At 45.3% G+C, this 15,408-nt stretch overlaps 1 protein-coding gene across 1 annotated transcript in view; it reads left to right on the forward strand.

The window, feature by feature from the left end:
* The window catches only part of LOC137332578 (slit homolog 3 protein-like), a 612,265-nt gene that overhangs the window by 348,925 nt on the left and 247,932 nt on the right, over positions 1-15,408 (forward strand). The window contains exon 8 of the mRNA XM_067996507.1: positions 12,411-12,574. Within this exon, the coding sequence (XP_067852608.1) occupies positions 12,411-12,574 (164 nt within the window). The remainder of the gene's footprint in view (positions 1-12,410; positions 12,575-15,408) is intronic.

The raw sequence follows: 15,408 nt of genomic DNA on the forward strand, positions 1-15,408 counted from the left end.
AATGACCCGTTTATTCCTACTCTCTATTTTCTGTCCATTGACCAATCCCCAATCCATGCTAATATATTACCCCCAATCTCAAGAGCCCTTATCTTGTGTAACAACCTCTTGTGTGGCACCTTATCGAATGCCTTTTGAAAATCCAAATATACTATTTACTGCTAGTTATACCCTCTAAAAATTCTAATAGATTTGTCAAACATGATTTCCCTTTCATAAAACTGTGTTGACTCTGCCTAATCATATTATGATTTTCTAAGTGCTCCGTTACTACGTCCTTAATAGTAGATTCTAACATTTTCCCTACTATTGAAGTCAGGCAGGCTAACTGGCCTATACTTCCCTGTTTTCTCTCCCTCCTTTCTTGAATAGCAGTGTTAGATTTGCTACCTTCCAATCCCCTGGGACCGTTCTAGAATCTAGGGAATTCTGGAAGATCAAAACCAATGCATCCACGATCACTGCAGCCACCTCTTTTAAAACCCTAGGATGTAGGCCATCAGGTCCAGGGGATTTGTCGGCTTTTAGTCAGGTCAAGTGGACCAAGTGTCAGTGGGGGAACATTTACAGAACAGTGATTATAGTATTAGATTTAGATTAGTTATGGAAAAGGACAAGGAGCACTCTCGAGTAAAAATACTTAATTTGAGGAGGGCCAATTTCAGTGGGTTGAGAACGGATCTGGTCCGGGTAAATTGGAATCAAAGATTGGCAGGAAAAACTGTAATCGAATAATGGACGGCTTTTAAAGAGGAGATGGTTCGGGTACAGTCTAGGTACATTCCCACGAGGGGGAAAAGTAGGGCAACCAAAGCCAGAGCTCCCTGGATGACGAAAGAGATAGAGAGTAAGATGAAGCAGGGAAAGGGGGCGTATAACAGATGTCAGATTGATAATACAAGTGAGAACCAGGCAAAATATAGAAAGTTCAGAGGGGAAGTGAAAAAGGAAATAAGAGGGGCAAAGAGAGAGTATGAGAATAGACTGGTAACTAACGTAAAAAGGAATCCAAAGTCTTCTATATGCATATAAATAGTAAACGGGTAGTAAGTGGAGGGGTGGGGCCAATTAGGGACTAAAAAAGGAGAACTTCACATGGAGGCAGAGGGCATGGCTGAGGTACTAAATGAGTACTTTACATCCATCTTTACCAAGGAAGAAGATGCTGCCAAAGTCACAGTAAAAGAGGAGGTAGTTGAGATACTGGATGGGCTAAAAATTGATAAAGAGGAGATACTTGAAAGGCTGGCTGTACTTAAAGTAGATAAGTTACCCGGTCGGGATGGGATGCATGCTAGGTTGCTGAGGGAAGTAAGGGTGGAAATTGTGGAGGTACTGGCCATAATCTTCCAATCATCCTTAGATACGGGGGTGGTGCCAGAGGACTGGAGAATTGCAAATGTTACACCCTTGTTCAAAAAAGCAACTACAAGCCAATTGGTTCAACCTCGGTGGAGGGGAAGCTTTTAGAAATGAATGATAATCCGGGACAAAATTAATAGTCACTTGGACAAGTGTGGAGTAATAAAGGAAAGCCAGGATGGATTTGTTAAAGGCAAATCGTGTTTAAGTAACTTGATTGAGTTTTTTGATGAGATAACAGAGAGGATCGATGAGGCCAATACTGTTGATGTGGTGTATATGGACTTTCAAAAGGCTTTTGATTCTAGGCAAACAGTGGTGTTCCTCAGGGGTTGATACTAGGACCACTGCTTTTCTTGATATATATTAATGACTTGGACTTGGGTGTACAGGGCATAATTTCAAAATTTGCAGATGACACAAAACTTGGAAGTGTAGTAAACAGTGAGGAGGATAGTGATAGACTTCAAGAGGATATAGACAAGCTGGTGGAATGAGCGGACACGTGGCAGATGAAATTTAAAGCAGAGAAGTGCGAAGTGATACATTTTCGTAGGAAGAACGAGGAGAGGAAATGTAAACTAAAGGGTACAACTCTAAAGGGCTGCAGGATCAGAGAGACCTGGGGGTATTATGTGCACAAATCGTTGAAGGTGGTACGGCAGGTTGGAAAAGCGGTTAAAAAAGCATACGGGATCCTGGGCTTTATAAATAGAGGCATAGAGTACAAAAACAAGGAAGTAATGTTGAACCTTTTATAAAACACTGGATCGGCCACAACTGGAGTATTGAGTCCAATTCTGGGCACCGTACTTTAGGAAGGATGTAAAGGCTTTAGAGAGGGTGCAGAGAAGATTTACTAGAATGGTACCAGGGATGAGGGACTTCAGTTATGTGGATAGACTGGAGAAGCTGAGGTTGTTCTCCTTAAAGCAGAGAAAGTTGAGAGGAGATTTGATAGAAGTAGTCAAAATCATGAGGGGTCTAGACAGAGTAGATAGAGAGAAACTGTTCCCCTTGACGGAAGAGTCAAGAACCAGAGGACACAGATTTGAGGTGATTGGCAAAAGAACCAAAGGCGACATGAGGAAAAACTTTTTTACGCAGTGAGTGGTTAGGATCCACAATGCACTGCCTGAAAGGGTGGTGGAGGCAGATTGAATCGTGGCCTTCAAAAGGGAATTGGATAAGTACTTGAAAGGATAAAATTTGCAGGGCTACGGGGCTAGGGCGGGGGGGGGTGGGACTAGCTGGATTGCTCTTGCAGAGAGCCGGCACGGGCTCGACGGGCCGAATATCCTCCTTCTATGCTGTAACCATTCTATGATTCTAGTCCCATTAATTTCTCCAGCACTTTTTATTTACTAATCTTAATTACTTTAAGTTTCTCACTCTCATTAGACCCCACTATTTCCAGTATGTTTTGTATGTACGAGAACACACCAGAATGCTGAGTGTCAGATGTTGACTGGCAGGATTCTGGATTCATGGCATTACTGTTTCTAGATTGACAACCCTAGATGAAGAACCCAGAGCACCAGCTGGGTTGTAAAGAGTACGAGTGAAGATAAGGTAACTCAAGAAGCAGTGATTAGATTACATCAAACGTGAGTTTTAAAAGCCTGTAAACAATAGAAAGAAGGAAAGATTTAGTGAGCGAAAGGAATGCACAGTTTTGAGATCCTGTAAAAGAATGGCTTTTAGTAACAATAGAATAAAGGGGTGGGGGACCTTAATCTTACCCGTTCCTTCAACGTATCTACCACTCCGAACCTTTCTCTTGCTATTTTTTAATAACTCTTCAACGCCAGCAATAGTCAACCATAATATTTTATCATCTCCTGCTAAGTCTTAAAGCAGACAGGGAGGCAGGTGGGTTGTGGGGGGGGGGGGGGGGTGGTGGAGGAGGGGGAGATGATGGTAGATAGGGTGGCAGATGGTGTGGATGACTCCGAATCTGATATTTGCTTTGCTGTTGATGAAAATCCATTGAAAATTTTAACTAATTTTGAATATTTCCATATCGTGAGACACAAAAGTAAGTGGAACAATTGGATTTTAAAATGGAGTTTTTACTGTCAGATTTTCTTCAAAAATTACTAGTCGCATCAGTAATTAACTGACGCTGCCCAGTCCAAATTTGGATGGGTGACACCCCGAGCTGGCCTCAAAAAGTGACTCTTTCATGTAACACAATGCTTTGTTAGGTAAGGGATATGGAGAAAAGGCAGGAAAATGGGGTTGAGGTGCAGATCAGCCATGATCTAATTGAATGGCGAAGCAGGTTTGAGGGGCTGAATGGCCTTCTTTTGTTCCTATGTTCCTGAAATGTTTGGCAGGTCAACAGAGAGTTAGGGTGCGAGAAACTTAAGCTTGTTGACTGAAATGAGTGGAATTTAAATGTAACGCGCTGGCAAAAAAGCAATGATTGGGGGAGAAATGACAAGTGAGATGAAGGGATGGTGAAACTTCCCAGGATTGACAGTAGCTCAGGTTTGTCCTTGGATTTGAAAACATTAATGTTAGTGCCGGGCTAATTTACCTGATTAGGTAGAAGTTTTATTGCTACTCTACAGTCTGCTGGCTGTTTGCGATCGATCTGCCCCTGCTCGTTATCGATCTCCTCCAGGCATGTCAGCACAATCCCATTCTTCCCTGTGTTTTGTTTAATTTCAGAGGTTGTTTAGCGTCTGACTCTCAAGGGAGCAGAGCTGACTAATCTCCTTTCTGTAATTAAATGTGGAAAGGAAGGAAATCATAAAAGGGGATTAGAATGGGCCATTTCAGATTGAATTCTGCTGCCATGTTCAGTACAAAGTGGTGACCTCGGCCTTAAAAAAAAAAGTTTGCTGGAGATTTAATTTAATGCTTGCTAATAATGGCATTCTTGGTAAAGGCTCCACAGTCTGTCCTCCGTCGACTGGCTTGACTTTGTACGAGTGCTTTTATACTTCTGCTTTGCCCCCTTCACTAATCTCAGTGATTCAATATGATCAAACATTCACTTGCACAAACCAGCATTTGTGATGGAAAGAAAAGACTTTTAATGACTGCTCAGGGAACATGTTTGTATCTATAAATATAATCTCTCCCTGGACATTTCAGACTTTTATTTGTCTCTGTTTCTTTTGGTTGGGGTGGGAGTGATGGGTCTCCTCCGTAAGGTCTCCCTTCTTTAGTAAGGTAGCTTAAGGAACAACTGGTTGCAGGTTCAGAGTGAGTCATATATAAATAAACTGGGACTCTGTACGATTAGATGCAGTGCCCCAAATTTCATGGTGTCACCGTCAGAATTCTTTGAATACAATTCAAAACCATAGATTAAAGTTAATTTTAACATCACTCTAATTTTGTCCATTTCTTTCTTGTTTTGAAAGCTATTGTTTAAATGTTAAAGTAATCAGAGGAACTAGGTAATGGGAGTTTCTAATTCCAATAGAGTGTAAGGTTGCTGGGTTAACATAATTGGAGATGTAACTGGGTTTGTTAATCCAGCTCAGGTTTATTAATTGCTCTCAACCAGCATCCTATTTTAAGACTCTCTCTGCTCATGTTAATTCAGCTCCTTTAAACTACAATAGGATTTAGTTGCTCCTCCCAGTCAGCAGTCTGTGTCAATGACCATATCTGAGCTGGTACAGTCCCCACCACTTACAGCGGGCGCATTGGTGTCGACGCAATTTGCCCGTTATTGGCCAGTGTAACCAACAAATTTTTTTAAAGCACGGAGGAAATCCTCATCCTCCGCCTCTCCACCTCCCGCTCTGTCTAAATGCCCCAGTGCCGTTACTCACTCTGAAGTAATGGCGGGCTGGACGGGGCTGCTCTCGCGGGCTGGACGGGGCTGCTCTCGCGGGCTGGACGGGGCTGCTCTCGCGGGCTGGACGGGGCTGCTCTCGCGGGCTGGACGGGGCTGCTCTCGCGGGCTGGACGGGGCTGCTCTCGCGGGCTGGACGGGGCTGCTCTCGCGGGCTGGACGGGGCTGCTCTCGCGGGCTGGACGGGGCTGCTCTCGCGGGCTGGACGGGGCTGCTCTCGCGGGCTGGACGGGGCTGCTCTCGCGGGCTGGACGGGGCTGCTCTCGCGGGCTGGACGGGGCTGCTCTCGCGGGCTGGACGGGGCTGCTCTCGCGGGCTGGACGGGGCTGCTCTCGGGGGCTGGACGGGGCTGCTCTCGGGGGCTGGATGGGGCTGCTATCTCCAAGAGTTTACATGATGCTGGAATGAGAGTCAACAGTTTAAACTGTTCCCTTTCTGGGCCAGAGAGGTTGATTAGCATTGCATTAACAATTATCACGCCATTAAAAGTGCACTTACGCTGTTAAGTACGAGCCCTAACTTTCTGCGACGAGTTTAATGGGTAATTAATGTGCAAATGCAGCAAGTTCTTAAAAATAACGGGGAGGTTGAGGGCGAGCTGCCGTTTATGCGAGGTGGAGTGATGTAAATCCACCAGCAAGTTATGGCGAATCGCAACTGACGGCGTATCTCTTTTTCGCTTGAACTTGCTGATCAATTTGTGCATTAATAAAAACGTGCGTTGTGAACGCGTCGTTATTTTGCCAGCAAGATTTGGGCCAATCTCTGCATTGGTAAATTCTACTCATCTTCAGCCTTTCAGGCTGTTTTGATCGTGGGTTTGGTTGGACCTGAATAACACAAGCCTCAGGTTAGGGAGTCACCTTCCATCTGACTAAATCTCAGAAGTCAGGCGTAAACTACTAAACCGATAAACCTTGCCGGTTTTAACCTATCAACATTACCTTTTCCAACAAAAGCAAACAACCATTCATTTCAGAATGCTTTTCAATGATTGCGGTTCCCAAACAGAGACAAAGTTTGATAATTCCAAAATGCAAATAGCTTCTTACAACATTCAATTAAACACAATGTGAGAAGATTTCCTCTACATCCAGCCTTTGAAAACAAATAGTTATGCTGACAGTACAGTGGGACAGGGGCTGCTCATAGGTACACCAAACATTCGATCAGCTGTGTTGCAGGAAAAATATCTAAAGTACGTGAAAGTGTGGTTTGTAACTGTGGCAGATTTGGAAACTTCTCAAGCAGGCTAGGCTGCAAGTTCTGAAGGAATAAGATTGATTTTCTAAGGTCATCTTCGATAGGATTCTCTAAGAAAATGTTGATTTTTTTCTCCTTATTTGGTGTACATTCTAGCATTTTGAACTCTGCTGTCAATTCTGCCTTTCAAACCAAAAATAGTTCAGCTTGGTGGAGGTACAAATATTTTAAATATAAAACTCAATGAATTGTATAAATGTCAATACAACTTTATACTATCCAGGACAAAGCAGTCCACTTGATCGGCAACCCATCCACAACCATGTATCCAGTCCCACTACCAGCGCACCATGGCTGCAGTGTGTACTATACACAGGATGCACTGCAACAACTCACCAGGGCTAGTTCAACAGTACCTCCCAAAACCTCGGCCTTCACCACCTGGAAGGATGAGGGCAGCAGGTGCATGGGAACACCACCCACTCCAAGTCACACACCATCCTGTCCTGGAAATATATCGCCATTCCTTCATCGTTACTGGGTCAAAATCCTGGAACTCCCTACTCACCACACTGTGGGAGAACCTTCACTACACTGACTGCAGCGGTTCAAGAAGAAGGCCCGCCACTGCCTGCTCAAGGGCAATTAGGCATGGGCAATAAATGCTGGCCTTGCTAATGATGCCCATATCCCAAGAATGAATTTTTAAAGATACAACTTTATACGGTACAGTTCCCTCCATTGAGAACATAACTCTGGATAAACCATGTTGATTTCTGAACTGAAGTCTTTAGCAAAACACATTTACAATAAATCCCACTGACTAAGCTGTCCAATAGAGCCCACTTTGAGCCATGAAAGGACCCACCCACACAGAGCCCCGCTGTTGACACTAATAGACCTGCATGTGCCTATAAGCTAGAGAGTCGAGTCAATAAAACTACATGTCTCTTCGTGTCAGTCTAGGGCTGTGACCCACCCCTCCCTTTACTGACTATAATTGGCTCCAATCACAACTAACGGTATTAAGCTAATACAATTAGTAAACGTATAAACCTGCACCTTCCACTAGACAATACTGATATTGGTCAGAAGCTTTGCACAGCAGGGTTGAAATACCAGTATCTCTGTTCCCTTCATCCTGATTCCAATCCTTAAATCAAAAGCCCCAAACCAAGTAAAATGACATTCAATAGTCACCAGATCCAGTTTTAGTAGATGTAACTCGTTTCTTCAGTAAATGAACAGTAACTCAAGAGAAGAGAATTCTCTATTCCCTGAGGTACTCCTTTATCACAGAGACAAGACTGGCTTTGCTAACGCTTGTAATTGTCAGAGGAAGTCCAGACATAATATCTGAGAAGGTGTGTGGAGAAAGCACTGAAGAGTCAGGAACAATTCCTTGGCCTATGCTTCTGTGTAGCCTGAAGACTCCCACTTGGACTCTCTTTGAGAATTGGGAAAGTTAGCAACACTGAAAATCTCAATCTGCAAATGCAAATATAAAGACAGATCTCAGAAATGTTTGTTTTAATCTAGAATACAAAGAAACAGTACATTTCCAGCCTCAGCGTAATATAGTTTATTTCACTTATTAACTCAAGGTCGTAAAATCAAAATTAATGTAATATCTTATTTATGTATATTGATTGAATTTGTTGGTGTGTATTTAATCTGTGCTGTTGGTTTTGGTTTTCTCTAATATTACCTTAGGGCCTCTGTGGATTTGTGCTTAAATGTTTTAATGAGTTTACGATATTGTCTTATAAGAGGTCCCTTTTGCTCCCTGATCAGCTGATCAGTGCAGTCCTCCCTCTGCAGCCTACAGACACATTGGGCTCAATTTTAAACTTAACTTGCGGGGGCGGGGGGCTGCGAAAATTGCAAAAATGCAGAGCAGGTTCGGAAGCTGACTCCAACCCGCCGACTTCCGACTTACCCACAGACGCACCTGTGTGCGAGAGCATCCCAAATCCGGAAGTCCCGCCGGCTTTAGTTAAAGAACCAAATGTACGGTACTTAAGGCATTTTACTTGTGACATATTAGGTAGTTAGGACGATTTTTAACTTACTTGGGCAGCTTTCCCATGGCTTCCGATTCACGCCTGGTGTCACCTATCCCGCTCAGCCCCCGATGAATCCCTCTCCGATGCCCCTCTCAGCCCCCGATGTCTCCCGCTCAGCCCCCGATGAATCCCTCTCCGATGCCCCTCTCAGCCCCCGATGTCTCCCTCTCCGATGCCCCTCTTAGACCCCGATGTCTCCCTCTCCGATGCCCCTCTCAGCCCCCGATGTCTCCCTCTCCGATGTCCCTCTCAGCCCCCGATGTCTCCCTCTCAGCCCCCGATGTCTCCCTCTCCGATGCCCCTCTCAGCCCCGATGTCTCCCTCTCCGATGTCCCTCTCAGCCCCCGATGTCTCCCTCTCCAATGTCCCTCTCAGCCCCCGATGTCTCCCTCTCCGATGTCCCTCTCAGCCCCCGATGCCTCCCTCTCCGATGTCCCTCTCAGCCCCCGATGTCTCCCTCTCCGATGTCCCTCTCAGCCCCCGATGTCTCCCTCTCCAATGTCCCTCTCCTATGTCTCCCTCTCCTATGTCTCCCTCTCCAATGTCTCCCTCTCCAATGTCTCCCTCTCCGATGCCCCTCTCAGCCCCCGATGTCTCCCTCTCCGATGCCCCTCTCAGCCCCCGATGTCTCCCTCTCCGATGCCCCTCTCAGCCCCCGATGTCTCCCTCTCCAATGCCCCTCTCAGCCCCCGATGTCTCCCTCTCTGATGTCCCTCTCAGCCCCCGATGTCTCCCTCTCCGATCTCCCCCCCTTCCCTTCCCCATGCCCCCCCGATCTTCCCCTCTCCCGTCCAATCTTCCCCCCCAGATCTTCCATTCCAGCTCCGGATGACATCTCGCTCTCTCTCTTTCTCTCTCCCCATTCCCCCCCCCCCCCCCCGCCCGGTGTTGCAACTCCTGTCGGCAGCCAGCCTGTCCCTGCCCGGTATATGTTTTTTATTTGGGTTTGCCACGTGCACCTTCACCCCCCAGCTGCTAACCCGCCACCATTTCAAAATTGAGCCCATTTTGGGGGGAGATTTCCATTGTTTGTGATTCATGAAGATATCATAAACCACACTTTAGGCTTTTTTGATTATGCTCTGGATAGCAAGCAGCAAAAACTTCTGAAAATCCAAGCACTGACTGACTGTTCAATATGTGGACGATTGGCATGTTTACATCCACAGATGACCATTCAGGGGGGGTTAAGATCTATTTAAAAGTCCAATTGCACACCCTTTTTTTGGAAGTTAACTGAGATTACAGCAAGACACTTTCGTCATTCCCAAACAGATTTTGTGCCTGAAAAATGGCGACCAGCAGTTGAAAATCTGGTGGGGGCCTTGTGCATCCTTTTGCCTGCCTGAATCGACTTTTAGGCAGGCCTTTAAATGGATGCCCAGCACACCCGCCCAAAAGAGAGGGGAGATTGTTTCAATATGAAAATCGGGGTCCTCCGCCTGTTGTAAGATCCCGATTGTGAGTTTCAGGAGGAATGAGTGACGCGTGCGCGGTGTATGCCGGTCCCACTTTCTCCAGGCGTTGACTGGCCTAACCTGAGGCCCTTAAAGGGACCGTAAGAGGCCTCTCCCAAAAAGGTAAGTATTCTGTTGTTTGTTTAAGACTTTTGGGGCCCGAAGGAACAGGAGTGCTTCTCCGAGCCCTGCAAAAGTCTTCCAGTCTGCTGCCGACCCATTCTCGTTGTCCACTGGCATCCGCTCCTCCACCATCAGGCCTCCCCTGCTCGCCAGCTACATACAGTAGACAGACGATTTTCCTCCTCACCCGACTGGCGAGCTGCAGGGGAGGGGGGCGCCCATTCAGTGCCTGCAGCTCGCCGAGAAAATGTTAAATGAGGCCCGAACCTGAAAGTGGGTGCGGGCATTGGTCGGGTGCCACGACGCACCACTTATATCACGCCCCTTCAGCACCCAACCCAAAGTCTCCTGCTGTGTGTGTACGGTCTTACCATTGTAAAGCACGGTATGCAACGCGGAGTGATAATACCTGAAAACAGAGATTTGACCTTAAGTTCAGGAAGATGAGAAACCTCAAGCAATGACCTTGGGCTTTATACACCTTCAGTTCCATTTGCACAGCTTTAAATCTGTTCTTGCTGCAAATTCACAACTCTTTGCAGCAAATCCTTCAGGTAAATATTGCCAAATTATTTGCTGCAATCTTTAGCTTGGAGTTAAAAACTCCCGCCTCTTAAAGGCACATTTGATGTGAGCGGCAGATTTGAGCTAGTGCCAACAGTTAATAAAAATTTAGCTGCAGTGACTAAAACCGTCGTGCCTGTACCTCTTCCTCTTCGCTACTCCAGTCCTATCCCGCCGAGACACGACAGCCACATGTCACGGCAGGACGTATGCAGCGAGTGGATGGGCCATCCGTGGCTGACTTTCAACTTCAAACACAGACAAAATGGACACAGATTCCAATCGATGAATGTCCACTTAAAATATGGGTGGTTGGCAAGTCTTGTTATTGGATTCTTTATATCAATAGAGAAGCCAATATTGTACAGAGTTGAGCTGATTTTGACTGGAGCGGTGGTAGGGTCACTACAATTAACCTCAGTGCCCTGAGTTAAGAAGATGAAAAGATAAGCCCGGGCTCTTGCTCCGAATAGCTATATTGTGAGCGCTGCTGGAAAGTGCGCGTGTGTGGATGTCGGGCGAGGATAGGATCAGGCTTACTGGTGATGCCCCCCATGGTGAAACAGCCGGCTGACACTCATGAACAATACCAGATAGCGACTGGTACTCCAGCAAGGAATGAACAGCTTTAGGAGAAGATGAGGGAGTGGAAGTGGGTCCGGGGGGAAATAGGCAACACATTTTTTTAAAAAAACAATCTAATCATAATTAAAATAAAGATGTCAAAGGGAACCGGAGTTTTTTTGTTGATTTTTTTTATATATTAAGAAGAGTTCTGAAAAATACTAGCTCTTTAACGGCCGCTAAGCAGGCCATCTGACATGAAGCGTAATGGCGGGCTGACTGATGGAGCAGGATAGTCCATGATAATCCAACGTTTAGAAAGATGTGCGAGAAATACAAAGCAGCACAGTCACAGGGGAATGCACAGAAGTTTGGATCGTCCTGTACCTGTCTGAATCAGCTGGCTTTCTGAATTGATTATTTTAAAAAGAAAATTATTTTCTTTGTTGCTCGTCCCCAGCTAATAAACTCATTACATTTTTTAGCTGCTGCAGTAAGGTAGCTGCAACAATACGAGTTATATTTTATATAAATGCACATTGGTCATGTCTGCAACATAAATAAGTGAGAAGAAAGCAGAATACCATTTATATGAATGAGAGGGACTGCAGAGGTAAGTGACAAATAGCAGTTTTTACAAAGGAAATGCGTCTGTTTATAGGTTGGCATGACAACAGCCACTTGACTTCAGTCATTATCGTCACCCCTTCCCTCCCTTCCCCCCCCCCCAACCCCCCACCCCCCCACCGCGTCCAGTACAAGACGTCTGGCTGTGGAACAGAAAGGTTGAACATTTTGAATGTAGCATTCAACACTCAGAACACAAGTGAAAGTGGAAAGGAAAAAAAATATATGATTATCAGAGGGTTTTTGTGTCGGATGTTTCTTATCGGATGCAAAAGGAACAAATTTCAGCTGCCCCTCAAATAATAAGTGTGAGGGGATTTTCCTATTCGCACCGTGCAGCCTGAAGAGAAAGATCTGATCTGTTGCTCTGTACGTTCTCTAATATTCAGCACTGTGGTTTGGTAATGTCTACTTACTTATTTCTTTTTTGCAGGAGATGCAATTGAAAGCAAGTACGTAACTCAGTGATTTAAAATATTCTTCAAATATCAAAAGATTAGAGTTTGCCTGCATCACTCGACTGGCTGAAATACAGTCGAACGTAATTATTTCATGTATGTGTGTAGGCACAGGTCTGCAGTTCAATCCGTTAACTTTTCCTTACCTCGTCTCCTCACCCTTCCGCAGGCGGCTGCACTCCAACAGCCTAATCTGCAACTGCCACTTGGCCTGGCTGTCCGACTGGTTGCGCCAGCGACGACCCATCGGGCAATATGCCCAGTGCACGGGTCCCGTTCACCTGAGGGGCCTCTACGTTGCTGATGTTCCGAAGAAGGAATTTGTCTGCAGTGGTAAGAAATCTTATCTTATTGCGAGCGTTAAGAAGCTTCCCATTTTTTTTTAATGATTTTAATTTTTTTTTTACTAGTGAACGTCGTCCATTCCCTCAGTGGGTTACACAGAATGACATCATTTGGACTTTAATTTTAATCAATATATTTTATCCAAAGCCATGATTTCTGCTTCAAAAATGTCCCTGAGATTGTAGGATTTATTTAAGAATTTCCGTTTCTGTGGAAAGTTTTCAGGGCTTCAGTTGGTAAACTTTTGTGCTTTTCAAGTTCAGGGCGTTTGCGCTGGGCAGTGGAGCATTCTCCAATTTCAGGCACCCAGTCTCAGCACCGAGCTCTTCTGTGTAGCGCTATGAGGATGCAAAGTAAAGCTCTCTCTAATCTGCCCCAACAATGTGCTTTAGTCCCAAAAGGAAGGAGAGCGCCCCCGACTGACCCAGCGTCAGCCATCCTAGTGCCAAATTAGGAGTCGCTTTGTGGCTTTGTACTCGTGCCCGATGGGGACTGGGTTGAGACTGCCCAAATTCAACTCAAAAGACCCGTATAGCCAGCAGAGAGTGGCATGTTGTCAGTCAGGGCTGGATTCAACCCCTGTGATGGAGGTTAAATGCCAGCCTATTAACCTACTGTATTATCATGTCTTCTAAGAGAATCTCTGACATCATTACAATTGTTCTCTTAGGAATCTGAGTTATTCCATCATCTCTGGAATCTGGGTTTGAATCCAGCTCCCTGCTGGTATCCTCTCTCTGCTGGCTGTAGCAGCCCTTATGTCAAATGAGTTTGAGCAGTCTCAATCCAGTTCTTAATTTGTGTGGGTCCACAGCACAAAACCAGAAACAAAGTTCCCCTCCAAGTCACGCACCATCCTGACTTGGAACTATATCGTCGTTCCTTCATCATCACTGGGTTAAAATCCTGGAACTACTGACCTAACAGCACTGTGGGAGAACTTTCACTACCTGGAATGCAGCGGTTCAAGGAGGCGGCTCACCACCACCTTCTCAAGGACAACTAAAGATGGCCAATAAATGCTGGCCTTGCCAGCGACACCCACATCCCAAGAATGATTTTTAAAAAATTCAGCACAATTGGCCAGTAAATTGATAATGTGCCACGAAGAGGTCATAAGGATTCTAGAACGGTCCCAGCGGATTGGAAGGTAGCAAAGGTAACCCCGCTATTCAAGAAAGGAGGGAGAGAGAAAACAGGGAACTACAGGCCAGTTAGCCTGACATCAGTCATCGGGACAATGATGGAATCCATTATTAAGGAAGTGGTAACAGGGCACTTAGAACATCAAAATATGATTAGGCAGAGTCAACATGGTTTTATGAAAGGGAAATCATGTTTGACAAATTTATTAGAGTTTTTTGAGGATGTAACTAGCAGGGTAGATAAAGGGGAACCAGTGGATGTAGTATATTTGGATTTTCAAAAGGCATTCGATAAGGTGCCTCATAAAAGGTTGTTATGCAAAATAACATGGGGTTGGGGGTAATATATTAGCATGGATAGAGGATTGGTTAATGGACTGAAAACAGAGAGTAGGGATAAACGGGTCATTTTCAGGTTGGCAGACTGTATCTAGTGGGGTGCCACAAGGATCAGTGCTTGGGCCTCAGCTATTTACAATCTATATTAATGACTTGGATGAAGGGACCGAGTGTAATATATGCAAGTTTGTTGATGATACAAAGCTAGGTGGGAAAGTAAGCTGAAACAAGGAGTCTGCAAAGGAATATAGTCAGATTAAGTGAGTGGGCAAGAAGGTGGCAGATGGAGTATAATATGGGGAAATGTGAGGTAGGAAGAATAGAAAAACAGAATATTTTTTAAATGGTGAGAAACAATTAAATGTCAGTGTCCAGAGAGACTTGGGTGTCCTGGTACAACAATCACAAAAAGTTAGCATGCAGGTATAACAGGCAATTAGGAAGGCAAATGGAATGTTGGCCTTTATTGCAAGGAGGTTGGAGTACAGTAGTAAGGAAGTCTTACTACAATTGTACAGGGCTTTGGTGAGAACTCACCTGGAGTACTGTGTACAGTTTTGGTCTCCTTATCTAGGGAAGGATATTCATGCCTTAGAGGCAGTGCAACGATGGTTCACGAGATTGATTCCTGGGATGAGAGGGTTGTCCTATGAGGAGAGATTGGGTAGAATGGGCCTATACGCTCTGAAGTTTAGAAGAATGAGCAGTGATCTCATTGAAACATATAAGATTCTGAGAGGGCTGGACAGGGTAGAGGCTGCGAGGCTGTTTCCTCTGGCTGGAGAGTCTAGAACTAGGGGGCATAGTCTCAGGATAAGGGGTCAGCCATTTAAGTCTGAGATGAGGAGGAATTTCTTCACTCAGATGGTTGTGAATTTTTAGAATTCGCTACCCCAGAGGGCTGTGGATGCTGCGTCATTGAGTATATTCAAGGCTGAGATAGATAAATTTTTGGACTCTATAGGAATCAAGGGTATGGGGATCGGGCAGGAAAGTGGAGTTGAGATAGAAGCCATGATCTGATTGAATGGCGGAGCAGGCTCGAGGGGCCGCATGGCCTACTCCTGCTCCTGTTCCTTGTGTTCTTATGTTCTTATGGAAGGGAAGCTGGAAAGATTCACAATGGTGAGATAAGAGGTATTGAGCAGAGTTTGGGGCTAGGACATGCTCATACCTGCTTGCTCAAAGTGGGAATAGGTCTATTACCCGTCACAAACATTCCTCATGCTGATGAGGACAGCCGTTCACCAGTAGCATAAAAAGCTACAGGATGGTCTAATGCATTGATATGGTTTCTGGGGTGTTCCGAGGAACCTTTAGGCTTTCTCTCGGTTGCTG

Source organism: Heptranchias perlo, chromosome 14, assembly GCF_035084215.1.
Source record: "Heptranchias perlo isolate sHepPer1 chromosome 14, sHepPer1.hap1, whole genome shotgun sequence".
Classification (NCBI taxonomy): domain Eukaryota; kingdom Metazoa; phylum Chordata; class Chondrichthyes; order Hexanchiformes; family Hexanchidae; genus Heptranchias; species Heptranchias perlo.